At 41.9% G+C, this 27,049-nt stretch overlaps 1 protein-coding gene across 3 annotated transcripts in view; it reads left to right on the top strand.

The window, feature by feature from the left end:
• The window catches only part of si:ch73-103b11.2 (early endosome antigen 1), a 73,803-nt gene that overhangs the window by 36,535 nt on the left and 10,219 nt on the right, over positions 1-27,049 (top strand). For 2 of the 3 annotated variants that reach the window (XM_036561430.1, XM_036561432.1), the window contains 8 exons: positions 4,899-5,008; positions 6,816-6,854; positions 13,183-13,987; positions 14,781-14,897; positions 16,976-20,806; positions 24,077-24,224; positions 25,726-25,831; positions 26,645-26,804. In XM_036561430.1, coding sequence (XP_036417323.1) covers positions 4,899-5,008; positions 6,816-6,854; positions 13,183-13,987; positions 14,781-14,897; positions 16,976-20,806; positions 24,077-24,224; positions 25,726-25,831; positions 26,645-26,804 — 5,316 coding nt within the window. The remainder of the gene's footprint in view (positions 1-4,898; positions 5,009-6,815; positions 6,855-13,182; positions 13,988-14,780; positions 14,898-16,975; positions 20,807-24,076; positions 24,225-25,725; positions 25,832-26,644; positions 26,805-27,049) is intronic. The other variant, XM_036561431.1, reaches the window with a different exon arrangement.

Raw genomic sequence — 27,049 nt, 5'->3', positions numbered from 1 at the left:
CGTTGATGCATTTCTACTTCCCCACGTAAGAAAACAGAAAATGGCATTTGTTGGATAAACGACTTTCTCTTCTCCATTTCTCTTGAAATGAACGTCCAGAAATGATCAAACTTACGTTTTCTCACTTCCAAACTACAAATATGTTTCAGAACTGTTTATTGTTAAGTTTTGTTCAAGATAATGTTTCAGAAACGCAGATCACAGATGCTTCAGTCATTACGGGAGCGTCTAAACAGAGCATAATGTGGACGTCTTTCTAAGTTTTACTTGTATTTAGCTGAAAGAAATGGCATTGAATCACTTGTAAAAATGATTATTATTATTATTATTTTTTCTTTTTTTGTATTTTTACCCAATTTTCTCCCCAATTTAGTCGTTTCCAATTCCTCCCGCTAGTTAGGACTCCCCCAATCACACGATGCTATCAACGCTAGGAGGGTGAAGGCTAACACAGGCTTCCTCCGAGACCTGTGAAACCAACCACCGCTTCTTTTCGAGCTGCCGCTCACGCAACGTCACTGGACAGCCGAACGCGCTCGGAGGAAAGCGCCAACCGCCAGATCTGTTACGTCAGCTAACAGACGCCTGCGCTGACTAGCATCGCACTGAGTGATGGGGGTGAAGGAGGGGCCATCCTACCCACCCAGAGAGAGCGAGGCCAATTGTGCTCTCTCGGACTCCCGGCTACAGACGGCTGTAGCATCACCAGGGACCGAACTCGTGATCTCCTGATGAGGGACAACGCTTAGACGGTTGCACCACTCGGGAGCACATTATTATTATTTTTAATTTGTAGCATCCTTTAAATGGGCTTTGTAGTCTTTTTACTACGAGTGATGTGATTTTTGCCTTCTTGTATCTAAACACATGGGAAATATGTCATACGCTGTTTAGACGCTCCCTTGGTGACAAAGTGCCCGTGATCTGAATTTCCAAAACATCATGTTCAGCAAAATTTAACAGTGAACGTTTCTGAAAAAACATTGGTTGTATTATATTCTCTGTCTTTCAGGAGTGAGAAAATGTATGTTTGATCATTTTTAGAGAAAATTTGAATATACCGTGAACGTCCACTACAAAACCTGCTGTACCGCGCTGACCGTAACGCACAAGGATGCTACTTTGTTGGTGGAAGGATTTGTCGATATTAAAGCAGGTTTGACATGATGTTCAACGCTTCTTTGCTTTAATTCATTCTTTATTTAGCAGAACTGTTGTGTTAAAGCAGTAGAACTCTGGAGGTCGTGTGGTATCACAAATAACCTGTAACCGAATCACAACTGAGTGTTATTCAGCATAACATGTGGCCTTGTGTTCTATTGCTTAAGTGTTACGTTATTGGGGAAGTTATTACATTAATGGGTTTTATTACAGTTGTTTTTTTAAATATGATAAGTACCAAATTTTATTACATTTCTGTATATTAATACATTATTGGGTTTATTACATTATGCTAAGTTTTATTACATTTCTGTATGTTATTACATTATTAGGTTTTATTACATTTTTGAATAGATTAAGTGCTAAATTTTATTACATTTTAGGCGTTATTACATTACTGGGAAATATTTACATTATTGTACATTTACATTGTGTTTATTATTATTCTGCTGTGCTTTTATCAGCTGTTCTGCTCTGAAAAGGTGCTATGGACTAAAACACTTGATGTTTTGATAGTGACATAAAAAAAGTATTTGTTTTATAAATAATATTTTTTTAATTTAAAAATTGAACTGTTAAATGATAAATCTAAAATTTAGATTTGGTGATTAGGGTTTGGGACAGACTCCTCCCAGTAGAAAGTACTCTATAAATGATGATTTTGTATATGTTTAGCTTATTACTATCTCTATTAATGCCTTAGGTTTAAATAGATCAGAACAGAATCCTTATAAAGATCTATGGTCTAAATATTTTATTGTTTTTAAATCTTGGGGCTGCAGTTTGAGCTCTGCAGTAGAATGTTCTGTACAGTGTTCTTACAGGCACAGTTGATCAGTGTTCTTGGCTGTGTAAGGTCAGCGCAGCAGAAGCATGCGTGTCTGGGTTTTAGTGAAGCGTTTGTTGCGACAGCTCTGCTCTGCTGTGAGGTCGAGACTTTTCTCATCACACTGTAAATGCTTGCATCACCTGACCTGTCATCAGATGTCACGGTGACATCATCAGCTCTAAAACTGCCCTGACACCTTTTGTGTACTAACAGAAAGACAGACCGTAGCATCTCACTAACAAACTGGTCATGGTTTCTTGAACGTTTGTCAGAAAAATAAATCTTAACCTAAAAGTAGCTGATTAGCCGAGATGTTTCGGTCTGAAGGTAAATGTAATAAAACCCAATAATGTAATAACACACAGAAACATAATCAAATTAGTGAACGGATCACAAGATCACATCAGATCACTTGTAGTAAATAGAGAGTGGCTTTCTTTAATTAGGAGCTGTAGCCGGCTGAAGGAAGCCACTCTCTGTTACTAATGATTTGAGATTGTGTTTAATTGATATTGAGGTTGTGACGCGGTTAATTGGTTTTGAGGTTGTATGTTTAATTAATATTGAGGTTGTGATGTGGTTAATTGGTTTTGAGGTTGTATGTTTAATTGATATTGAGGTTGTGATGCAGTTAATTGGTTTTGAGGTTGTATGTTTAATTGATATAGAGGTTGTGATGCGGTTAATTGGTTTTGAGGTTGTATGTTTAATTGATATAGAGGTTGTGATGCAGTTAATTGGTTTTGAGGTTGTATGTTTAATTGATATTGAGGTTGTGATGCGGTTAATTGGTTTTGAGGTTGTATGTTTAATTGATATAGAGGTTGTGATGCAGTTAATTGGTTTTGAGGTTGTATGTTTAATTGATATTGAGGTTGTGATGTGTTTCATTGGTTTTGAGGTTGTATGTTTAATTGATATTGAGGTTGTGATGTGTTTAGTTGGTTTTGAGGTTGTATGTTTAATTGATGTTGAGGTTGTGATGTTCATTGGTTTTGTGCTTATATGTTTAATTGATATTGAGGTTGTGATGCAGTTAATTGGTTTTGAGGTTGTATGTTTAATTGATATTGAGGTTGTGAAATGTTTAATTGGTTTTGAGGTTGTATGTTTAATTGATATTGAGGTTGTGATGTGGTTAATTGGTTTTGAGGTTGTATGTTTAATTGATATTGAGGTTGTGAAATGTTTAATTGGTTTTGAGGTTGTATGTTTAATTGATATTGAGGTTGTGATGTGGTTAATTGGTTTTGAGGTTGTATGTTTAATTGATATTGAGGTTGTGATGCGGTTAATTGGTTATGAGGTATGTTTAATTGATGTTGAGGTTGTGATGTTCATTGGTTTTGTGCTTATATGTTTAATTGATATTGAGGTTGTGATGCAGTTAATTGGTTTTGAGGTTGTATGTTTAAATGATATTGAGGTTGTGAAATGTTTAATTGGTTTTGAGGTGTATGTTTAATTGATATTGAGGTTGTGATGTGGTTAATTGGTTTTGAGGTTGTATGTTTAATTGATATTGAGGTTGTGAAGTGTTTAATTGGTTTTGCGGTATGTTTAATTGATGTTGAGGTTGTGATGTGTTTAGTTAGTTTTGAGGTTGTATGTTTAATTGATGTTGAGGTTGTGATGTTAATTGGTTTTGAGGTTGTATGTTTAATTGATATTGAGGTTGTGATGTGTTTAGTTGGTTTTGTGCTTATATGTTTAATTGATATTGAGGTTGTGATGTGTTTCGTTGCCTTTGAGGTTGTATGTTTAATTGATATTGAGGTTGTGATGTGTTTCGTTGCCTTTAAGGTTGTGATGTGTTTCGTTGCCTTTGAGGTTGTGATGTGTTTCGTTGCCTTTGAGGTTGTGATGTGTTTCGTTGCCTTTGAGGATGTGATGTGTTTCGTTGCCTTTGAGGATGTGATGTGTTTCGTTGCCTTTGAGGATGTGTTTTGTTTGTCAGACTGTCATTGGTGTCTGTGTTGTTGTTTAGCAGACTGTGTGGTGTTTGTGTTGTGTTTATTTGGGCTGTGTATTGCTGCAGGTTCCCTGTTGCTTTCCTAGTTATTTTGGTGATGTCAGAAATAGCGGATTGCGTCGTGTCTCCTGCTGTGCGTAAAAACAACGTAGCTTTAGTGTCCGATTTTCATAACTCTGTAAATATAACTACTTCCTGTTTTCAGAGGGAGAGAGACAGAGAGATAAGGAGACTGGATCCCTGAGCTGTTTTAAATGTGGAAGATGTTTAGATGTTTAGAGCATAGTCTAATTTAAAAACAGTCTAATTTAAAAACAAACAAACAAGTGACAAAAAGCTCAGTCTGTGTTGCTGTGTTTAACACAGGTTTAGCACAAGTATGTATACCGATTGGTCCAGGGTGACTTCATGTGTAGTGAGTGACCCCGTGATTGGCCAGGTGTGACATCATGGCCTTGCCGAGTTTAGCCCTGAGAGTGTGAGGGGTGAAGTGAATTCTGGGAATGCATGTGAGAGACGTGACCCGAGGAGTCTAGCCACAAGACCGCTGTCTGACCTGCACTCTCAGCTGCACTGACCAAAACAAAAGAGCTGTCAAAGACACGAGTTTGACCTTTCAGTGTTGAATGTGGTCATCTCTTTAATTGTGTATCTTCTTTGTCTCTCCTCTCTTCTCTTTCATCTCTCTTCCTCTGTTTTCTCTTTTCTTCCTACCTTTCATGCTTTCTCTTTTTTCTTTTCCTTTTTCATCCTTTTTCTCTTTTCATTTTTCTTTGTTTCTCTTTCTTTTCATTCTGTCTCTTTCCTTTCCCTTTACCTCTCGTGCTGTCTTTCTTTCTTTTTCTCTCTTTTCTCTTTTCTCCTTCTATTCTCTTTTCTCTTTCCTCTTCTCTGTCTCTCTCTCTCTCTCTCTCTCTCTCTCTATCTATCTCTCAGAGTAAGGAGGGATTGTTCACCCTGTCTGCTATGACCTCTGGCATAAGGAGAAACTGGATCCAGGCCATAATGAAGAGTGTGCGTCCCACCATCACGCCCGACGTCACTCGGTATGTTTCCCATCTCAATCCCTCTCTGCCTCAATCTTTGTACATGGAGCTGAGGAGTGCAGTGGTACATGAAATAGGCAGAGACAGTAAAGTATGGCTGTACAGGACATTTACCTCTTCACTGAGGCGAGTGTGCAAATAAATATAGTGCACATGTATGTATTGTTTCAGAGTGAATAATGGCCCTAATAACACTACATGTAAGTCACAGTCCATAAGGGTTGAGTCAAAGACAAGACTATATCTGGTCAAGTTTGAAACAAGACAGAGCTCAGAAAGAGTTGAATCTGAGGCAAGACCGAGACCAGAAAGAGTCAAATTCAAGACAAGGCCAAAGCCAGAAATGGTCAAGTCCAAGAAAATCCAGAAAGGGTTGGGTCTGAGAAAAGACCAAGACTAGAAAGGGTTGAGACAGAGACCAGAAAGGGTGAAGTTCGGGATGGGTCAAGTGTGAGACAAGTCACAGTCTGGGAATGGTTGAGTCCAAGTGACGTCCAGGTCTTTGAAGGGTTGAGTCTGAGACAAAACAGAGAGCAAAAGCGTGAAGTCCTGGAATGGTTCAAGACTAGATGGAGATCAGAAAGGTCTGGGACAAGACGAAGACAAGACAGAGTCCGGGAAGGGTCTGTCAGAAACAAGGCAGAGTCCAGGAGAGCGAAGTCGAACACAAGACCAAATCTGGGAAAGGCGAGTCTGACACAAAACCAAATCAGATGGAAAACATCTGAAAGAGGAACGAGTTTGAGGCAGGGCTGATTCAAAGAAGGTTTGAGGCTGAGACCAAGAGACAAGACCAAATCTAGGAAGGTTGAGTTTGAGACAAGATCAAATTTGGGAAGAGTTGAGCTTGATACAAGACTGAATCAGGAAAGGATTGAGTTTGAGACAAAACTGAATATGAGAAAGGTTGAGTTTGAGGCTAGACCGAGTCTGGGAAGAGTTGAGTTTGAGACAAGACCAAATCTGAGAAGGTTAGAGTTTGAGACAGGACTAAATCTGGAAAAGGTAGAGTTTGACCAAACTGGGGCTCCCGAGTGGCACAACCATCTAAGCGCTGGCCTTATCATCAGGAGAACGCTAGTTCCGTCCCTGGTGATGCATCCATGGCCAGGAGTCCAAGAGAGCACAATTGGCCTGGCTCTCTGGGTGGGTGGGATGGCTAGTTAGCGCAGACATCTGTTAGCTGACTGTTGGCTCTTTCCTCTGAGTGCGTTCGGCTGTCCAGTGATGTTGCATGAGCCGCAGTTCGAAAAGATGTGGTGGTGCTTTACAGGTCTTGGACGATCCCTGTGCTGTCCTGGAGCTGGTAGTATCGTGTGACTGGGGGCGTCTTAACTAGTGGGAGGGTTGAGTTTGATGAGACAAGATCTGGAAGGATTGAGTTTGAGACAGGACCCGATCTGAGAAGGTTTAAGTTTGAGACAAGGCCAAATCTGAAAAGGGTTGAGTTTGATGAGACAAGATCTGGAGGGTTTCAGTTTGAGACTGGACCAAATCTGGAAAGAACTGACTCTGAGCCAAGACCGAATGTGGAAGGGTCGAGTTTGAGTCAAGACCGAGTACGAGTAAGGGTCTGTTTTGTTCTGCTGCTACGTTATACTGCCTTCTCTGATTCTGCTGCTCTTCCCTTCCATCTTCTCCCACTCCAGGATTTTAACTTTTAATTTCAACACTGAAAATAACTGATGCTAGATAACTCTCTGTGTTGAGTACAGAGTGATGGCTTGCTGCTGTTTTTCTTTTGCTCTTTCCTTCTTCTCTAGCCAAACTCTTTCATCTTTTCTCTTTTCTTCTTTTCCTGCCACAGGAAAAACGTCTCTCTCAAACTCTCTGTTCTCAAACCAAGGTTGGAACCTCTTGCTCACTCTCAGGCCAGTGTGTGTGTTTGTTCTGTGATATGTCATTGTTGAGTGATGTCTTTTTGGGAGTGTTCCTCCTTCGCCGTCTATGATCGGTTAGCTATGCTTGGCAGCTCGCTGTGTGCTCAGTGTGGTGCTCGTTGACTGATGTCTGGCAGTTCGTCTCTGAAGGCTGGTCATTCTCTCATCCATCAGACTGTCAGTCATCTAGTCACCACATATACATGCATAGAAAGACTAACTCAGTCATTGGAACAGGGACTAACTTATGTAGGGCTGGATTATATGGACAAACACCATCAATGAACATTAATAATTATAATAAACAATTGCTAGTGTTCAGTTTTAGGTCTGAATAGCATTTTGAAGATGAAGAAGTATCTGATGTAAGAAAATCAAAACGGTTCCACAGTGCAGAAGGCGTGGCCTTGTTTTGTCTCCCCTTTTTCAAACTCACCCTCAACATCCTCAAGCAGCCTTTTTACTCTCGATACTTTCAACACTACGTGTCATAAAATTTGTGAAGCTTTCAGTTTAAGATGATCTGCTTCAACTGTCAAAAGTGGAGAAAATCCTACAGCAGGGCTGTTTACAGGCTAATAAAGGTGGAAGTTCCCCTCCGTCTCTTCAGGGTCAAACGCTGAGCGAAGCTGCTCGATGTTGTCCAAGCTTTGAGAAACTGTCCTGAGTGAAATGTGCCGATCAAACTAACAGCTCTGAGTTAAAGCTGTCTGGGTTCCTGCTAGAGATGTGGGAGCAGAAGTTCACCAGCTTGTTTTGCAAATTTTCTCTTCCACCTTAAATGGTGCCACAGTTACATTCTGGTGCCTGTACAAGCTGTGGCATTTACGGTGGAACGGAACATTTGATTAGGAAGCTGGCGAATAGGAAACCAGTTTCAGCCTTGGTTAGACATGAACATCAGCCATGTCTGCTGACGGTCCAGTTCCTTGCCAACATCCACTTAACGCTACATTTCTGCACATAGCCTCCATTTTCATTGCTATTGCTCTGTTGATGTTTGTGGGCTGGTGTATGTACATTTTGGGGGTGTAAATATTGATGTTACGTAACAGTTTAGGATTTTGGAATTGGCCTGTTTCACCACCCTCTTTTACAAATGTGGGTTTTGCGTTTGAAGGAGGAGACAAACTGTTTAAAGTTCACGTTGTGTCAGTTCCATGTACCGAACTGTCCTTATTCAGCTACGCCAAATCTGAGAATGTTTGGATTTCCATTCTATGGCACCTTAACATAGTTAACATTAGCAAACTCTGCTAACTTTCCAACAGCTGGACTTCTTCTCACTCCTCATCTACAGGGTAAAAGGCTCCCCCTGCTACCCAGCGGCATAACTAGGATCTTGTGGGCCCCAGTGGGGAAAACCCTCCCATATAAAAATTACCTTTAGTGAATTAAACAAAACAGTATAATTTCAGTAAAGACTTCAGGGGTCCATTTCTGAAGGGCTACATCATTTGCGATTACCCTTTTTGCACCTCTGTACACCACTATCACCACCTAGTGTACAGTAGTAGCAACTGTTCAAATATCAAGCCTTCACTGCTGATGCCAGACTGAAGAACAAAACTTGTAATCATTGTATTGAAAGTCCCTCAAAATCCCCTTAAAAGAATGTTTCAATAATTAGGGTTACTATATTGCTTAAGCCTGGACTGAAATCGGAATCTGTACAGAGACATTAGAACGTAGCTTTAGAACCAAACTTAGAGAAGTTCTGCATCATTCAGGAGAAGTGCTCATGAGGATTTAGGACACTCTTGGAGAGGAAAGTGAGGAGTGACCACCAGAAGAATAGTGGGGCTTACTACTGCAGCTAGAGCACAAAGCTTTCAGGCACTTGTAGGAACAGGTGGGCCACCATGTTTACAGTAGATAAAGTAAAATCAGATCTTATCTAGTTACACTCGTGACGCATTTTCCTGAAAAGTCTAAAAGACATCCACCCAAAGTACGTCCAGATATGATCCATGCCTGAAACACATGTTAACGCAAGGTTCCTACAACTGTTTATAGCTGTGATCTTTGGTTTTGTCCATTTTTATCCAATTTTCATCAACTGAAAACCAAAAAAAGCCGACAACAAATGAGTGAAGCTAAAATAAACTCGCTAAAGTTATTACAGTATGTGGGCTAAAATATGTGCCTCAAAACCTATCATGCATGTGTTGTTTTATCTCTTAGGCCTTGACTGAATCTGAGGGCAGGAACATTACACTCTTAAAAAAGATGCTCTTCAAGGGTTCTTTATTAAAGGAAATGGTTCTATATAGAAGCATCAACACTCAAAGAACCCTTTGCATGATTAAAAGTTTCTTTGCATCGTAAAAGGGTTCTTCTGTTACAATGTCAAGCCTGTAACAATAGAAAGAAGAACCCTTTTTGGTGCTATACAGAACCCTTTTCAAAAATATATAACACAAAAAGATAAAACACATTCATCAATCTGAAGAACCCTTTTAACAGTGCAAAGAGTCCTTGAAGAACCATCTTCTTTTAAGTGTGCAGAACAGAGCTCTAGAACCAAAGGGCCATGAAGATGAGGAGAAGTGCTAACGAGGGCAGTGACCCTCAGAAGAACAGCAGATATGATGAGTTTACTGAAGTAGAGACGGTGGGATAGAGATGTTTGGATGTTTTGACAGATGGGGGTCCGTTTCCAGATTGGGTTCAGTTACTATGGGGTGATGGTGGTGGTGGTGGGGTGGGGATATACTGAACCCCTGTTTGTTCCATCTCTGTGGCTTTCTCCACTCTGAAGGAATGCTGGATATTTTTGGGATGTAGACACCTTGCCGTCTCTCTCTCTGTCTCTCTCTCATGTCTCCTCCTCTTAAGGCTAAGAATGTAGCATTGCGTAAGCCCCCACTTTAGGACCTGACAGGCACACACGGTCTTACAGAGACAACATGCCTTGCGGTGTGCAAATAGCTTTAACACATTCCTCTCCCTCACTCACGCGGCTTGCATAATACCCTCCCTGCTGCTGGACTAGCGTACGCTCGTGAGTGTGTGCCTGCGCGTGTGGACGTGTCCGCGTTGTTATGGACATCCGTCACTCGTACCATTTCTTGTTTTTAAAGGCAGCAAAAAGCAAATGTACTCAGTTCTTTTAGCCCTTAACCCCAAATGTAAACGATCAGACAAGTCATGTTTGGTGTCTGAAGTTTCCAGCTAATGTAATCTTACACCCCACCAATTAGCGTGGTGCTAACTGCATGGCTAACCATCACACCACAGAGCGTGTGGAGCTGTTAAGCAATCGCTAACAGACCTGATTATGTGGACTGTAGTAGCCTGAAGGCAGCGGCACACCGGACGCATCACGCAGCATCACGTAGCAGATACAGTACAAAGTGCAGCTACACTCCTAAAAAGATGGTTCTTCAAAGGTTCTTTAGTAAAGACAATAGTTCTGTATAGAACCATGAACGTGCTTAAATAGTTCTCTGCATGGTGAAATGGTTTTTCACATTGATGGAGAATGTGTTGTCTATGGTTCTATGTAGCAACAAAAAGGGTTCTTTTATTGTTACAAGCTTGACATTGTCGCAATAGCAGAACCTTTTTGGGGCTGTATAGAACCATTTACAACACATTAATCCGATCCATCACTCCGAAAAAACATTTCACCATGCAGAGAACCATTTAAGCACGCAAATGGTTCTTTCACTGTTCATGGTTCTATGTAGAACCATTGTATTCACTAAAGAACTCTTGCAGATGTTTTTAGGAGTGTATACCACAGAGAGTGCATCTCAGTGAGAGTGCGGATAAATGTTTATTTTACACTCATATAGAATTCATGAAATAAAACTTTCAGTATATCCTGAGTTTCACGTTGGGTGTCGGCTCACTGCCTCGTCACAGACTCTGTGATTTTAAGCCGGAAGACTAAAAGACCAGGCTTGTGCTGTTCTCTGGGGTAACAGACCATTAGCATTTGTCTGTTAATCTAAAAGACTGGCTGTCTCAAACGCACCTCTAGTTCGGCCTACAGCCCATTCGGCCAATGGAAAGTCAGTGCACCAGACTCCTCCCACGCAGTCTCCATGGTAACAGCTGTTGGTACACCATGTGTTTTGACCATGAAAGCAGCCTAGAAACTCTCTAGGCTGCAGGCTGAACCAGAAGTGCGTTCAACAGACACTTAGTTAAAAAGTTAACTAGATTTTGTAAACAGAGTTCCGGTGTGTAAATAAAGCAGAAACAACACTTGTGTTGATGTGCTTGATATGTGGGGAAAACATGATTTCATCTAGTAACACTAGTTGGTGCGTTTTAGTAAAAAGTGTAAATGGATTCGAACCAATGTATATCCAGATACGCTCCGTGTATGAAACAACACATGCTAGTGCAAGAGGCAAACAAAGCATACTGGACGAAACTGTGCTTTTGTCCTTTTATATTAGTGATTCACCAAAATAACTAAACTAAACCGAAATTTAGGACACACTGAACCAAAAATGGAAAAATCTGACAATACATTAAAAAGTTTATATACAATAATCTTACTAACATTGCTACAGTATGTAGGCTAATGTCATGAAATCCAACATCCTCAATGGTTGGTCATCCAAGACACTTAATTTCTTCAGTATTTCTTTATCAGCAATTTTGTCGTTTGTAAATTTGCACCAAAATAACTAAACTAAACCGAAATTTAGGACACACTGAACCAAAAATGGAAAAACTGACTAGTTGTGGCTCCCAAGCTGGTTTGATTTTTGTTGAAAGGACAAAATGGCTCTTCTTATCATTTGTGTTGTGACTCCTGATCTAACCTGGCTTTAATGCAGAGGGAGCCGGTCGGATTTCTCGCTCCTCCAGTAGTGTTTTTGTTATGTGCCCCACAAACTGTCCGGGCGCTGCACTTACCCACTTCCAGTTCCACCTTTTGCGTTCCGTCAACATTACGTTATAAATTAAATATTTAGAAAATCGTTTTTTAACATTTGTGAATCGATTCAGAATCGTTCACATCCTCATCACGATGCATCTAAGAATCGAGTTTTTCCCGCACCCCTACTGTTAACTATAAACATGCACTGGAATAAGGACAAAATTCAGGCGTCAAGACGGCTTCTACTATTTTTCATAACATAACAGTAGTAGCTGTAGCTGCTAACAGTAGCAGATGACATCTTGAAACTGTGCTTTTGTCCATTTTTATTAGTGATTCACCAAAATAACTAAACTAGCGTGCTGGCAGGGTCTTTCTGCTTCTGTTTGTTTGCTGTGTTGTACGTAATTTTGTGTTTTCAGTTGCTATCAAACCTGTAGTGGAGACGTTCTCGGCTGTTGTATCTTCTCTGCGTGAACAGAGATGATAAATCTTGTTTAATGCTCCTCATAGAAACTGAAGTAGTTTCAGGTGGCTGATATTTTCACTGTTGATCTGCTGCTGCTCAAACTGTTTGAACGTGTCCTCATCCGGCACAGAAGAGTGAAATAAAACAGTGTTTTTAATCACTGTCATCTTCACTACCGTTAAAACTGACTGTAGCTCAGATTTTGACATTTGGTTGCCTATTTAGTCCTTTTTTTTGTGGTAACAATTTTTGGCATTAAATGCTGAGAGAGGCATATTTGACCATGTTCTGACTAAAAAAATTTCAGTTGTTGAAATTTCTGTGCATCATTAATTTTTATGCATGCAAGTAATGATTGTCATACATTTAGCACAGTAATCATTGGTGGGGTATACAGACATAGGCAAAAGTTTCAGCGCCCCGGTCAAATTATGTTTTGTTGATTTTCTTAGTGTAAACAAGTGAACACGTCCTCTACAGAGACACACTTCTTCACATTTTAATGCACACTTACTGTTTATTTACTGAAGTTAACACATTCGAACTGTGCAAAATGTAGGGCACATTTAATGTGTCATGATTTTGTTTTTTCAAATATGTTAAAATAGAAACTGCACTAAAATTAGCAGAAAATGCCATATTTACAGTGTTCTCTGTAGAGGATGAGTTATTTACTTAGGTTCAGCTAGAAAACCAGTAAAATTTGTAATCTGACCAAATTTGCGTTTGACTGTCAGCCTTCATTACTTGTTATCTACATTAGGTTCTTAGATCAAAGCTTCAGACGCCAAACCTGCCTTAGCTGACTCTGTTTGGAGTAAGTGAGGCAGAGGACTGTGTACGTTTGATTTTTCTCTGTAAATCTGTGAATTAATGTTTTTTTTTAATATGATGATGTGACCCCCCCCCCATCACCCTCCCCCCCCCCCCCTTCCCCTTCACCCCCCCTCCGTTTCCCTTCACTGCCCCCTTCCATTCTCAGTTCTCTTCCAGAAGAACAGGCCAAAGCGAGAGCGACCCTGGACTTGACCCAGCCGACCCCTGACGTCTCCCACACTACACACACCCCTAAAGTTGAAGTTCAAAGGTCTTGTGAGGTCATAAGTGACTCTGCTCCGCCCCCAGAGCCCCGCAAGAACCGAGCCCGTGACCGCAGGCGCGAGGGGCGGTCCAAAACCTTTGACTGGGCAGAGTTTCACCCAGGACAGGAAAAAGGGGGGCCACCGAGGGAGAGGGCGGAGACGTTAGATGTAAGCTCCGCCTCCTCTCCTTCTTCCATCTCGTCGTCCGCTTCCTCTCCAGTCTCCAGCACTTCCTCTCCGCAGACGTCCTCTTCTCTCTCCGCCCCCATCCCTGGCCCCGCCTCCATCCCTGGCCCCACCCCCTCGGACAGGAAGTTGACTCGGCAGGAAGAGGAGGTGGAAGAGGAGCGCACAAAACGTGGACAGGATCGTCGTCGCCGCTTTCATCCTTCGTCTTCCCTGCCTCCCTCGACAGCCGTTGCGGGGGCTACAGTAACTGATGGCCAGTGTAAGCCCCCTGTGGAGGTACCGCAGGATCACGGAAGGATGGAGGTAGACAGCTCAGCCTGTGTGGGCGTGGCCACCGGAGCTCAAGCTGCCAGTCAGAACCCTGATGTGCAGGTGGAAATTGAACAAAGGTGGCATCAAGTGGAGACCACGCCCCTCAGAGAAGAAAAGCAAGTGCCAATCACCGGCAGCTCCGCCCACCTCTCCACTGGAGACAGGATACCCCCACAAGAACTCGCCGCAATGTTGGACAAAGAGGTTTGTACAACAAAGGGGCAAAAGATGAAAGATATGTGTTCAGTTCTTTATGTACACTATATGTCCAGAAGTATCCAGACACCTCTTTTAATTAGTGAATTTAATTACTTCAGGTGCACATATTACTGACACAGGTGTTCAGTTGCATCCGCACAGTTTCCATAGAACAGCACTGACCAATAGAATGAAGCTCTGGAGCAGCCGCACATGAGCCTAAGGTCACTATGCCTAATGGCAAGTGTGGGCTAGAGGGGTGTAAAGCTCCACAGCCCAATGCTGTGTGGAACTGAGTTCTCTGGAGTGAAGGAGCTCCATCCAGTACCTTTGGGAAGAGTTGGAGTGACCCAGAACTGACCACCCAACATCAGTACCTGACCTCACTAATGCTCCTAATCACTCTCTTTGTTTTTTCTGTTCCATACTTCTGAAGCATTTAAATATCTTATATATCTGGAAATAATGAAAATAATAGTGATAAATATGGTTTTCATGTATATCATGCATGTCTATTTATCATGTATGTAAAGAAGACTGACGAAATGCATGTCTTGTTAAAAAAATGCATAATTAGTCTTATTAATTAGATTGAATGCAGTGCAGAAGATGTTCATTAATAGCATGCTATTATATTTTTGACATATCAATATCTGTGATAGAAATAGAAGAAGCGTTATTTGCGACTAGAACTGGCCAATCATTGAGGTGGACCTTGTGTTCATTTGGTTATGTTGGCTTGTGAGTTCAGAGTAGTTGTGAGTTCAGAATATGAGGCTGTGGTGTGTTTGTTTTGCAGTTGGGACAGACGCAGAGGGAGTTGGTGAGGCTGCAGGAACAGAACAGCCTCCTGCAGGAGCAGCTACAGGACGCCCGCGGACGAGAACAGAGCGCGCGGGAGGGATACGTGTTACAGGTAACACAGCACACGGGCTGTGGATTACAGGCGGTATATGTACACACTCTGATGTATACGCAACACACGTGCTATAGTAGATGCTCTCATAGCATACGCCAGGGGTCGGCAAGCCACATGCGGCTCTTTTACTGCCCTGTTGCGGCTCCACAGCAGAATTAGCTTTTTAGGTAAAACTGAAATAGAACTTTTTTGCAGTAAAATAAAGCTCTGCTGATCGTTGCAACAGTTTTCGCCAAACGTCAATAACTTGGAGGCGAATGGACTTATTTGCGTTTATAATCACTCCAGCTGGTTTCCTGATACGTTTAATCTGCAGTGAGAAACTGACTAAAAAGTTGCGAAGCTGAAGTCAGATTCTCATTCGCCAGACTCTTGTTCAAATTCTCCTGTTCCACCTTAAATGGTGCAGCAGTTGCATTCTGGCGCCTCAGGCACCAATTAAGGTGGAATGGAAAAATTCGACCAAGAAGCATGAAGTCCGCGTTTTCGCTTATATTTTTTGCCTATACGAGCACATTAGCACATACTGAGACATATTTACAGCCATGATGGTAAAACATTACTCCAATAAAATGGACATTAAATGCTGTGGCTCCCAAGGTGGATAGATTTTTGTTGAAATGGGACAAAATGGCTCTTCTTAAGATTTGGGTTGCAACCCCTGGCATAGGCACAGCAGCACCAATAAAGATGAACATAAATGCATCATCAAATGTACATTCATTGAGTATTTATTATGTTTACACAATTTGAAAAAAATGAAAAATTAGATTTATAGGAAAATCATATTTACACAATTTTCCACTTATCCCAGATGTAGTTGATCAGCCAAGACATGTATGGAGTCCACATTTAGCTTCTTTAGTTTAGCGCTGAAGATACAAGGCAAATGTGGCTAACAAACACTAGAGGTCAGTAGTCAACTAAGCATTTTTTTGTAAATACATCCTCAAAACATCTCTGAACCTGTTGAAACGGTCTTTATTAAGGTTGTGCAGACTTGTCAGTGGTTTAGGACACAGAATAATTTCATGTAAATTGTAAAACGCAAACACTTGAGACAACAGATACTGTGCCAACTCCCCCTCATGTGCACAGAGGCAATTTCTGTTACTTCTTTATGTAAATGACAGTTAATCTTGAAGATATATGTTAAATACATAAAAGTAACAGAAATTGCCAATGATATCTAGCGTCCATATTCTTTTTTATTCACAATAAGTTATATTGTGTCCTAAACCACGTTGACAAGTCCTCAACTGTTTAGACATCATTTACAGTAAGATTTTGCCAGTTCTGCCTTATTGTTATGTGGTATATAATATGCAAGATTTGTGGTTGTTGTGACTCTGTGTGAGGGACTAAACTGACTGATGTTTTGTGCATGAAAGTGTTGCTTTTAGCATGTGTGTTTACTAATCCCTCTGTGGAGTCAGTCTCTCTCTCTCTGGGCTCTGACTGGGGTTGGGGTGAAATACTAGTTTCACAAAGGTTGATAAATATTGCAAATTTTCAGACAAGCTTCCAGCTGTGCTTTTTCGTTTTTGTCTGTTTTTTTCTTGCATCTTCTCACTAATCTCATTTGTGTTTTTTTGTTTGTTTGCATGGCTTCTGATTGTCTGGGCTATGCTTTGCGTTTTTCAACCCATTGTTTTTATTCTCAATTATCTTTGTATTCTGTCTTTTATCTGTTTTTCCATCGATTCTCGACCCCATCATTGACACACGGGAGATTGTTTCTTTTTTTCATGCACCATTTAAGTAGCTCTCATGCTGTGAGCTATCCACACTATTTAGCATCACTGCATCTTTAGGTTTAGTTGTTTGACACGCATCACAATTTTTTGTTTTCCTTCACATTATTCACCTTTTTGTGTCAATGTCCTGAACACTTGATTCGAGTTTCCATCTTGTAATGTGGAAAAAGCACAGTAGAAAGCTTGAGTTGTTGAGATATGCACCAAATCCTGGGCGTCCTAGCAGCAGCCCCAGAGACAGAGGCCTCCATGTCTTTTGGGGTTAAAGCAAAATAAAAGCAGTACCACTAATCAGACTCTCCTCTTGATCTTTTAAAGAGTGCCACAGGACAGCCTTCATCTGACTCATCTTCTTCTTCCTCACCTCACCAAGTGCCATGGCAACATCTCACCAAGCTAAACCAGGATCTGAAGACAGAGCTGGAAGCTCAGCGACGGAAGCACGATCTGGCTAATCAACAAGTCACCAGCCTGAGGAGGAGCTACAGTGAGGCTCAGGACGTGATCGGCCATCATGAGGCTGAAATAGAGGCCCTGCAGGCAAAGCTAGCATCTGCCATGGCAGAGATTGTAGCGAGTGAGCAGGCTGTGGCTCGTATGCGCAGTGAACTGAAGTTGGAGCAGGAACGTTGCCGTGAGCGTGAGGACGAATGGGCTACCAACGAAGCGACTTTACGGGCGCAGCTTCGTGATAGTGAGGAACGGCTCCGGGACGTAGAAGCTAGTCTTCTGGAAAAGAGCCAGGCACTGAGGCTGTTGGAACGCCAGCAGGCCCTGCAAAGGGACCAGCGCAAAGAAGTGCAGAGGCTGCAGGAGAAACTCACTGAGGTCACTGGCCGCCTCATTGCTACAGAGGAAGCACAGTCTCTAAGGGAAGAACGGGAGAGAAAGGAGCAACGCTGCCTGGAAGAAAAACATGAACGGGAACGTCAAGGACTGACCCGCAGGCTTGCAGAGTCAGAGGAGAAGAAGCGTGAGGTTGAGGAACAGTTGCAGGAGGCACAAGAACAAGTGGAGATGCTGCTACGAGGAAGTGGGGAGCGGGTGGTGGGGTCAGAAGTCAAGGAGGAAGTGCTGCGTCTGCAACAACAGCTGAATGAGCAGACGGACATGGTGGAGACCCTGCGGGAGAGTGTCCGAAGGCTAGAAGAAGAACGGGATTGTCTAATGTGCCGTTGCCAGGAACTGGTTAATCAAATTGCTGAGGCAGACAGGGAGGTAGGAAAATTGCAGGAGCGTCTGAAGACGGAAGAGACAGACTACTACTCCTTGGAGAGCTCGTATGAGCGCGTCTCAGAGGAGTTTGCAAAGATCAGCCGTGTTTTGAGGGAAAAGGAGGAAGAGGTGCGGCAGACAAAGGAGACGTATGAGCAGCTGGTGCGACAGAAAGAGCAGGACCTCAATGAAGCCTTTGTCAAGATGGCTGCTCTGGGGAGCAGCCTTGAAGAGACCGAACTCCGTCTGCAGGCAAGGGAGGAGCTTCTCAGTCAGGTGCAGCATACGGAGGTAGAGCCCTGTGAAGCAGAACAAGAGCTGAAGGCGAAGTTGGCAGTGGCTGAGGATCGGATTGCTGAACTTGAACAGCACCTTGATGCTCTTCGGTTGGGATATGCAGACCTCAGGATGGAACGCTGCAGCTCTCAGGACAATGTGCTTGACACACTGGAAAAGGAAACAGAACGTGATGTCTCCTTGTCTACCACCTCCTCCTCACTAACTCTTGCAAGAAGCAGCTCAGAGACAGAAGTGTCCCTTGCCAAGCGGCAGAGGATCCGTTTCTCCAACATTCAGTGCCAAAAATACCACCAATCCCAAGGAATAGAGAGGTTTCAGATAGATGACACTTCTCTGGATCTCACTCAAGAGATGAGTCAGGACCTCATGCCAGAGACAAGCTCAAATCTCACAGGGGACGGGGACATCACCCAAGATTTGACCCAGGATATCAGCATTGTGAGTGACAGTTCATTTCAGTATTGCAGCGACACAGAGAAATTCATGTCCATCATCCATGCACTGGAGTCCAAACTCCAGGACACAGAGGAGAAGCTGAGAGACATCACTGCAAAGATGCAAAATGAACAAGGACAGCCTGGCAACAGGGCGTCTGTGGAGGGACGCATTGCTGATTCCTGTGCTGAACCAGATCAAGATGTTCCTGATGGGAAGTCCCACTCCTGCTTGGACGAAGATTCACAGGGTAGTCTTGCCAATATAGATTATAAGAAGGCTCTGGCTTTTGTAGAGTCCTGCAGAGTGAGGGTTGCAGAGATTCTCAGCAGTCAGGGTGAAGAAAGTAGTGCAGAAGCACAGGTCCATGCGCTAGTAGAAATAGAGAAAGACTTAGTTAATGCTACCTTGCACATGAGGCAGGTTGGTGCCTCAAGTGAAGTCCGTCTTGCTTCCAGGACCATAGAGTCACAATCACAAATAGATGAATCTACAATAAAACTGTTTGCCAGAATGTTAACCTTCGAAGGAATTGTTTTGGAGAAGATGGCATTCTCTCTTGAGGATCCAAAATCAGATCTAATGCAGAGTCTTGGAGAGATAAACAGAGATGCAGAAAACATAAAGAAGAGCCACCAAGGCTGTGTTTCAATAGTTTACACTGACATTCTTGCAAGGAAACTAATGCTGGAGAGTATGCTGGTGGACGAGCTTCAGGAACACCTGTCCCAACAAGCATGTACCCTCAGTGACGGGTCAGACACTGTACAGTCAGTAGGGGACAGTGTTATAGCTCAGAGTATCATACACAATGTCTGTATTAATGCTGAACTTGCATACTCCCTTCAAAGCCTAAAGCACACTTACCAAGGCAAGTTTGAGGAGCTTCAAAGGGACTTGTTCAAGGTAAATGAGACCTTGCAGCAAAGGGATACAGTGTTAAGGGAGGCAGTTGGTGCTTTAAACACTGAAAAAGTCACCCAAGATATTAGCAATAAGCTTAGTGTTGATCCTGAAGCCTCCCTTGCTGACACTGCACCTCCTGAACTTGCCCCTTACGAAGAGTTTATTGAGAGGGAAGAAGCTCATGTTCTCGCTGAAGAAATTGTAGAAAGACACTTAGCAGAGGCCATGCAGTCCAGTAATACTGAATCAACAACATCACTCCAGACTGGGCGAAATAGTCTTATTGCAGAGCTAAAGAGACAAGCAAAAGTTCTCCACCATTTGTCCCAGCAGGTTGAGAGGACCTGTGAAGAAGGTAGCAGCACAGTCCACTCTGCACTTGCAGGGGGAATCCAGGCACTTTTAGGGTACAGAGATATTGGAATTCTAACATGCAGCTCTCTCTGCATGCATGAGGCTCTGATACAGGTACAGGTAGCATATGTCGCCTGTAGGCTGCGAGCTGACCACCAGAGGGAACTCTTGTTTTGCCAAGAGACTGGCCGCAGTATGGCCACCTTGGTGCAGGAACATGCCCAGAACGTTGCAGCCATCCACCAGCGCTACCAAAGTAGCCTGGAAGAAGAGCAGCTCAGCTTCTCAAACACTATGACCTCCCTACAAGAGGAAAACGGAATGCTCCGAGAGGAAGCAGCACTGCGGCTACAGGAGTTGCAGGACCAGCGGGAGCAGCTAGCTCAACTTGAAGAGGCATTCCGCAAAGAGACAGAGGAGCTCAAGAGGAGGCATGCAGAGGAACTGGGTCAAGTAGAGCAGGAAAGAGCTGCCAGCGAGCTGACCCTGCTGGAACGTGCCACGGATACCCAACGCAAGTTCGAAACCCTGCTGCAAGAGGTAGAGGGAGCAGAACTGAGGCATGAGGAGCATATCTGCAAACTGGAACAGGAGTTCCGAGGAAGAATACAGGAGCTTGAAAACGTACACCAGGAAGAGATCCAGAAGCTTCATGACCGTTATAGCCAGACCATCCGCACTCTAGGGGAGAGATTTGAGACAATAGAGGAGGATGTACACCGACCTTGCACAGAAGAGGCTCAAGAGGCATGCCCTATGGAAGAAGGGGAGGGGGCTGAACAAGAGGTGAGCAGGGATTCAATGTCGTTGCTGAGAGACCGGGTGCAAGAGCTGGAGCTGCAGATGAGTACCATGCGTGATGAACTGGAAAACAAACCACCAGATGGAGATGTGGTCAGCCTGAGAGAAAAATACCAGAGAGACTTCGACAGCCTCAAGGTTCACCTTTACACTTTCTCCTACATGTAGATGTTTCATGTGGCATCATCACCTGTAGAATTATCCTGATCAATCGTGTTGCAGCTGTCAGAAGTATATTGAGCTACACTTTTTGTGGTACATACTGCACAAATCATCATTTTGATGGAAAAAACACAAGTTTATTAGTTTATTACCTCAAGTTTGTTTATTGTATTTAAAATTTTGTCAAAGTCACCAATTAATTGGTGCAAATTTTTGAAATCAGCAAGTAATCATTACACAAGCTCACTAGAATGTCCTCTACAAGAGATAACTATTGCACCTCTGTTAATTCCAGTAGAGCTTACAACTACTGTACAGTGGTAACATTAGCCATGTTCCCAATCACGTTAATAAATGTCTTTTTTTAAATATCACAAAAAAACAGATTTTTTGGATTGCAGTCCACTATCCCCAATGTTTTGAGTCATAGTTTGAGGATAAATGCTATCTTTGTGTTTAATGATCAAAATCTGATTAATGATTCTAAACCTACTTGCTCTGTAATTATTTCATTATTATTGATAATTGTTTTATATTAATTCATAATGTGTGTACCCACCAAATTTCACCAAACTTTCTACTGTATATTTTAATTTGTTTTTCTACAAATAGTTGGATGTAAACGTGGCTAGCGTGGTTCATGCTCCTCTGCTATTCACGTTGCTTGCCATAGCTCTCTTGTCTTCTATTACTCTGAACATTACAGTCTTAGAGTCTTCTACTACTCTGCGATTTTACTGTTGACCTCATGTGTAATGTGTCTCATAGTAAAGCTATGTTTATGCGTGCAGTGTTCCGCTGCACAAAGTGCAAAAGTCTTAGACATCTGGCAAAATATGGGAAACCACTCAGTCTAAGTGTTGCCTAAGACTGCTGATCTAAGATCAGAGGCCGTATTACAGAAACACCTTAACTCTGACATCTGATCTGTTTAGTCTCCATTACGACTTCAGTCTGGACTGAATTGAGGACAGCAGCTGTTACAGAATAACAGTTCCTAACATCATAATCTCATCATTAACTCCAGATAAGAAAACAGCATCACACAAACATCCTAACTAGACTGAACCTCCTAAATCCTGTCCTAACTTTAGGATGAACCCCAACAGGGTCCTCACTTCTGTTTAAGGTCCGTTTCTATGGTTTTTAGGCAGCTGTGTCAGCAGCATAGTTCACTACCAGCATAATGAGCTCCATTTATCTCTACTGTAAAACGCTGCTTTCACTGTGAGATGATTTTCTTTTCTAACTCTGCGTTTTAAAGATCTCAGACGCTGCAGACTCGATCTCCACCGCCCCTCTGATCACCTTCGTGTGTTAATGTTGATGATGAAATATTACAGTGATGGTGGTGAATAATGAGGAGACGGAGCTGAACGTGTGTCTGTTTATTAGGAGGAGTAATGTTAGCGCGCTCGGCTAAAGCGTTTGGGAAATGGAGACTGAAACTGGGGAGCGGCGATGCTCTGATAAACAGCAGGGGGCGCTCTCACAGTATTCACAACTTACAGTTTATCACACTTTGTTTAAATTTTTTCACATTAATAACTCTCTAGCTAACTAACATTTTTAACGTTATTTTGATTACGTGTTTATGTTTCAACTGTGCACAGATCATCGGTTGCTAGGAAACAGACATAACAATTGGTTGTCAACCTCAGTCGATTAGGCTAAGATTTCCTAACTGGTGATAAGAGGCTGTAAGATAAAATAGGAATCCTAAATTAAGATCAGATTTGCTTCTGTAATACAAACTCTTATCTTGACCTATCAGATCTTTACTCAGGACTAAAGGTGGGAAGTTTCTGCCCCAGGTCCCTGTTATCTTAAGCTGGGATACTATGATGCTGTCATAATATCTCAGCCTGATCTCAGCAATGATTACAGTTATTAATGATTTGTAACATGCTAAGTGTTGCAGTACGACACTGTGATTATATTGGAATTTCTGGTTACAAATTATTCCTCCAAACAAAGTTCACACTTTAGTGATCTCACTTCAGTTTCAAAGGCAAAACAGAACAGTTTTTTTCTTGTGAATGTGTCCTGTATACACTATATAGCCAAAAGTATGTGGACATCTGACCATCACACCCATATGAGCTTGTTGGATGTCCCATTCCAAAATCATGGGTATTAATATGGAGTTGACCGCCTTTATGGCTGTAACAGCCTCCACTCCTCTGGGAAGCTTTCCACAAGATTTTGGAGAGTGTCTGGAAATTTGTGCAAGTTCATCCAGAAGAGCATTTGTGAGGTCAGACACTGATGCTGGACGAGAGGGTCTGGCTCACAATCTCCATTGTAGTTCATCCCAAAGGTGTTCAGTGGGGTTGAGGTCAGGGCTCTGTGAGGGCCACTGGAGTTCCTCCACACCAAACTGGTCACTCCATGTCTTTATGGAGCTGCTTTGTGCACAGGGGCTCAGTCATGCTGGAACAGGAAAGGCTCTTCCCCAAACTGCTGACACAAAGCTGGAAGCAGATCACTGTGTAAAATGTCTTTGTAGCATCAACATCACCCTTCACTGGAACTGAGAGCCCAAACCCTGAGAAACAGCTGATTCATCACTCCAGAGAACACGGTTCCACTGCTCCTGAGTCCAGTGGTGGCGCTTTACACCCCTCCAGCCGACGCTTGGCATTGAGCATAGTGATCTTAGGCTTGTGTGCAGCTGCTCGGCTAAACTGACTTGACAAACATAGCATCCTATGACAGTGCCAGTTTAAAGTAAAGACTAGAAGGGTTGTCCACATACTTTTGGCAATATAGTATAAAATATGATCAGCACTTTTACTCTGATTAGTCTAATTTTATCCTCCCTCAGGTCAAATCGGACTGTGTACATAAATATTTTTCAACAAGTATCTGATCGTTTCCTGAGTATAAAACAGTGACCTCATGTAATCAGATGGTGTAGTTCTGATTTGGACCATGTCCACAGACGGACACAGATATTCCAAACTTTGATCATAAGATCTTACATTAACAGGATATTCTAACTGTAAACAAAGCCTTGCAGTGTGAGATTCATTGCCTTCCTCTTTCCCCTCTCCCTCACCTGTATACCCCCCCCCTCACCTGGGCATTTCTCTCCTGCTTGCTGTGTTTCACTCCTGCATGGCATTTACCTGAGATGCTCACCATCGTCCACAGCCAGTCACGGTTATTCCATGTGGATCACTGTAATAAAATGTGCTGATTGTGCACGTGTGCGTCCCTCTGCGTGTGTGTATGTGTCTGTAGGAGACGTGTGAGAGGGGTTTCGCGGCGATGGAGGAGACGCATCAGAAGGTCATCGAGGACCTTCAGCGTCAGCATCAGCGAGAGATCAACAAGCTGCTGGAGGAGAGAGAGAGACTGCTGGAGGAGGAGACTAATGCCACTATCGCTGGTAATAAACATGTTATAGCAGTTTATAATAGCAGCTTTATAAAACACACTTCACTTCCTCACTTTCAGAATACTACATTATAGTGGAGGTCAATCAGAGGGCAATCAAACTGCATCGATTTTGGAATGGTGAAATTGATCATTTATTAATATAAGGATATACATTTTTTTAACATTTATTTTTGGCCAGAATAAAAATCTTAAAATCCAAAATTGTGTTTTGTTTTCATTGCATATAATCCATTTCTGTGTAAATACTCTCTCCAGTTATATTTGTATATTCAAATAAGTCTCAATTTTACCAAAAGAATTGAATTTTGACTTGAATTTTAATTGCAATAAATTAAACTAAATTGACAAAGTTTAGTTCAAATGTGGAAAAATTGGATATTATATGGGTCACTGATGTGATCAGGGATGTTTTGAGTTGGGGTTCTGAAATTTTAAGCAGCATACGTGATTTACGCTGTGACATCATACAAAAATTATATGCCCAAATTTTTTCTTTGCTTAATTTTTTTTGGATGATTCACAGCGAATAGAACGTGACCTGCTGAGACACACATGCTGAACACGCACCGACTGAGAGACGTAATGGTTAACAAAAGACCTGTGTGTTCAAAGCATGGGACATTAAAACTCTATGAGGTTTTTAAATTATGAAAAAATATATATAATAATGAATAAATAAGGGTATCGCTCATGTTTTAGCACCACGCTGCCAATGAGGGCCAGCAGCTGTAATGAAAATACTTAAAAATATATACATGATAAATCATAAAAAAATTGTAAAAGTTATTTTTGAAAGAAACACACCTCGTCTTTTATTTTAAAATTGTTTTTTATTAATTATGACTTTTAGCAGTATGCAGTTAAACAATCCTGAAATTTCTCAGCACCTGCACATCCCAAATTAAATCATTTCCTTAACCGTTGTGTGGTGTTGGGCTGAACCCACGGGGAAGTAAAAGTGTGGAGGTGCTGTGTCCTTCACTCTGTTCTCCTCCTACATGGCCTGCTGTTAGTGTGTGTGTGTCTGTGTGTGTGTCTGTGTGTGTATGTGCGTGTGTTTGTGTGTTTGTGTGTGTGTGTGTGTGTGAGGGTAGACAACATGGACAGGCTGCTGACTGGACACAGCTGCTAAAGGAGAACCCTACGCTGGACACTTGTGATATTTTAAACATCTGGCATTTTTACATAAATTGTTATGACTGTATTGATTTAATAAAACAATAATGTGGAGGGTCCAGCAGACCACTGAGTAACACACACATCAACACCACACAAGGGTTAAGAATCATAATTGAATCATAGATTCACAGCAGTTACTGAATAAGAAGCTTTATGAGGAGATGATTGACAGTAAGCCTGGAGTTCAGAGGACTCGAGTCACACTGACAGCACTGAAGGCTGATTACTCTGTTTGTAGATCTGTTTTTTTAATAAATTTATTTTTGTTGTTGATTGTGTGTGTGTGTGTGTGTGTGTGTGTGTGTGTGTAGCGATTGAGGCGATGAAGAACGCTCATCGTGAGGAGCTGGAGAAAAGCCAGCGTGCCCAGCTGAGTGGAGTCAGTGCAGACATCGAACAGCTGCGCATGCAGTATGAGTGAGTACACACCCAGACACACACACACCACCCAAATAATGTCCAGTCAGTGGGGGTCCTGCGGTGGTCCTGTTTAAATAATGAAAAGGGGGGCTGTTAAACTGTACAGCAACAGATTGTTGGCTATAAACCCGAATAGTGGGCCTGTAAGGGAGGTGTTTCTAATAAAGTGGCCAGTGTATGTTTGTGTGTGTGTGCAAAAAAATAAATCAATTAAAAAAAATTTATATATATATATATATATATATATATATATATATATATATATATTTACAGACAGAGAATGTGCATATTATTTACAGATAAACAAAACCTCTTATCTCTGTTGTTGTTTTTTCAGTTTTTAACATATTTTGAAAATGCCTGTTGTCCTTTACATTGTGTCAAATTTCATAATGAATGGGTCAAAAGAAACGACCAAAATTACTTGGAAAAAAGTCTGGTTCCATTGGCTTACCTACTATGTTTTTTCCTTCTCCTGTAAAGTTCTTGTTTTGGGGATACAAGGTTTTGTTGTATATATATATATATATATATATATATATATATATATATATATATATATATATATATATGTATGTGTGTATAAAATGTATGTAGTAGCCTATTATACTGTTATCTGTATATTGCATATAGTACTAGTGACACACCAACATCTGGAACCAAATTCCTTGTGTGTGTCAACATATTTGGCCAATTAATCTGTAATTCTGATATACATATGTGCTTATATGTAAAGTTACCATTCAAGACTAAAGACTAGGTGTGTGTGTGTGTGTGTGTGTGTGTGTGTATGTGTGTGTGTGTGTGTAGGGAGGAGCTGCAGTCGATCCATCGCGAGTTGGAGGTGTTATCTGAGCAGTATTCTCAGAAATGTCTGGAGAATGCCCACCTGGCCCAGGCCCTGGAGGCAGAGCGACAGGCCCTGCAGCAGTGCCAGAGAGAAAACCAGCAGCTACACACACACAACCAGGTACACACACACACACACACACACACACACAGCACCTGCTACCTACACCTACCCCTCTATCTATGGTACCTATATGTAAAAATGTCATTTTATCTAGCATATAAATACACGTACAAGCATCTATACATAATAAGAATTTTATAATCCTAATTCAGGCCCTGCGTAATCTGAGACCAGTGCAATTGGAAAAAAAAATTACATGCAGGAATCTATAGAAAAGCAGTTTGTTCAAAAAAACAGTAAAA

The sequence above is a fragment of the Colossoma macropomum genome, unplaced genomic scaffold (assembly GCF_904425465.1).
Source record: "Colossoma macropomum unplaced genomic scaffold, Colossoma_macropomum, whole genome shotgun sequence".
NCBI classification, from domain to species: Eukaryota; Metazoa; Chordata; class Actinopteri; order Characiformes; family Serrasalmidae; genus Colossoma; species Colossoma macropomum.
Note: the sequence above shows the minus strand (reverse complement) of the source record. Positions and strands in the feature narration are given on the sequence as shown.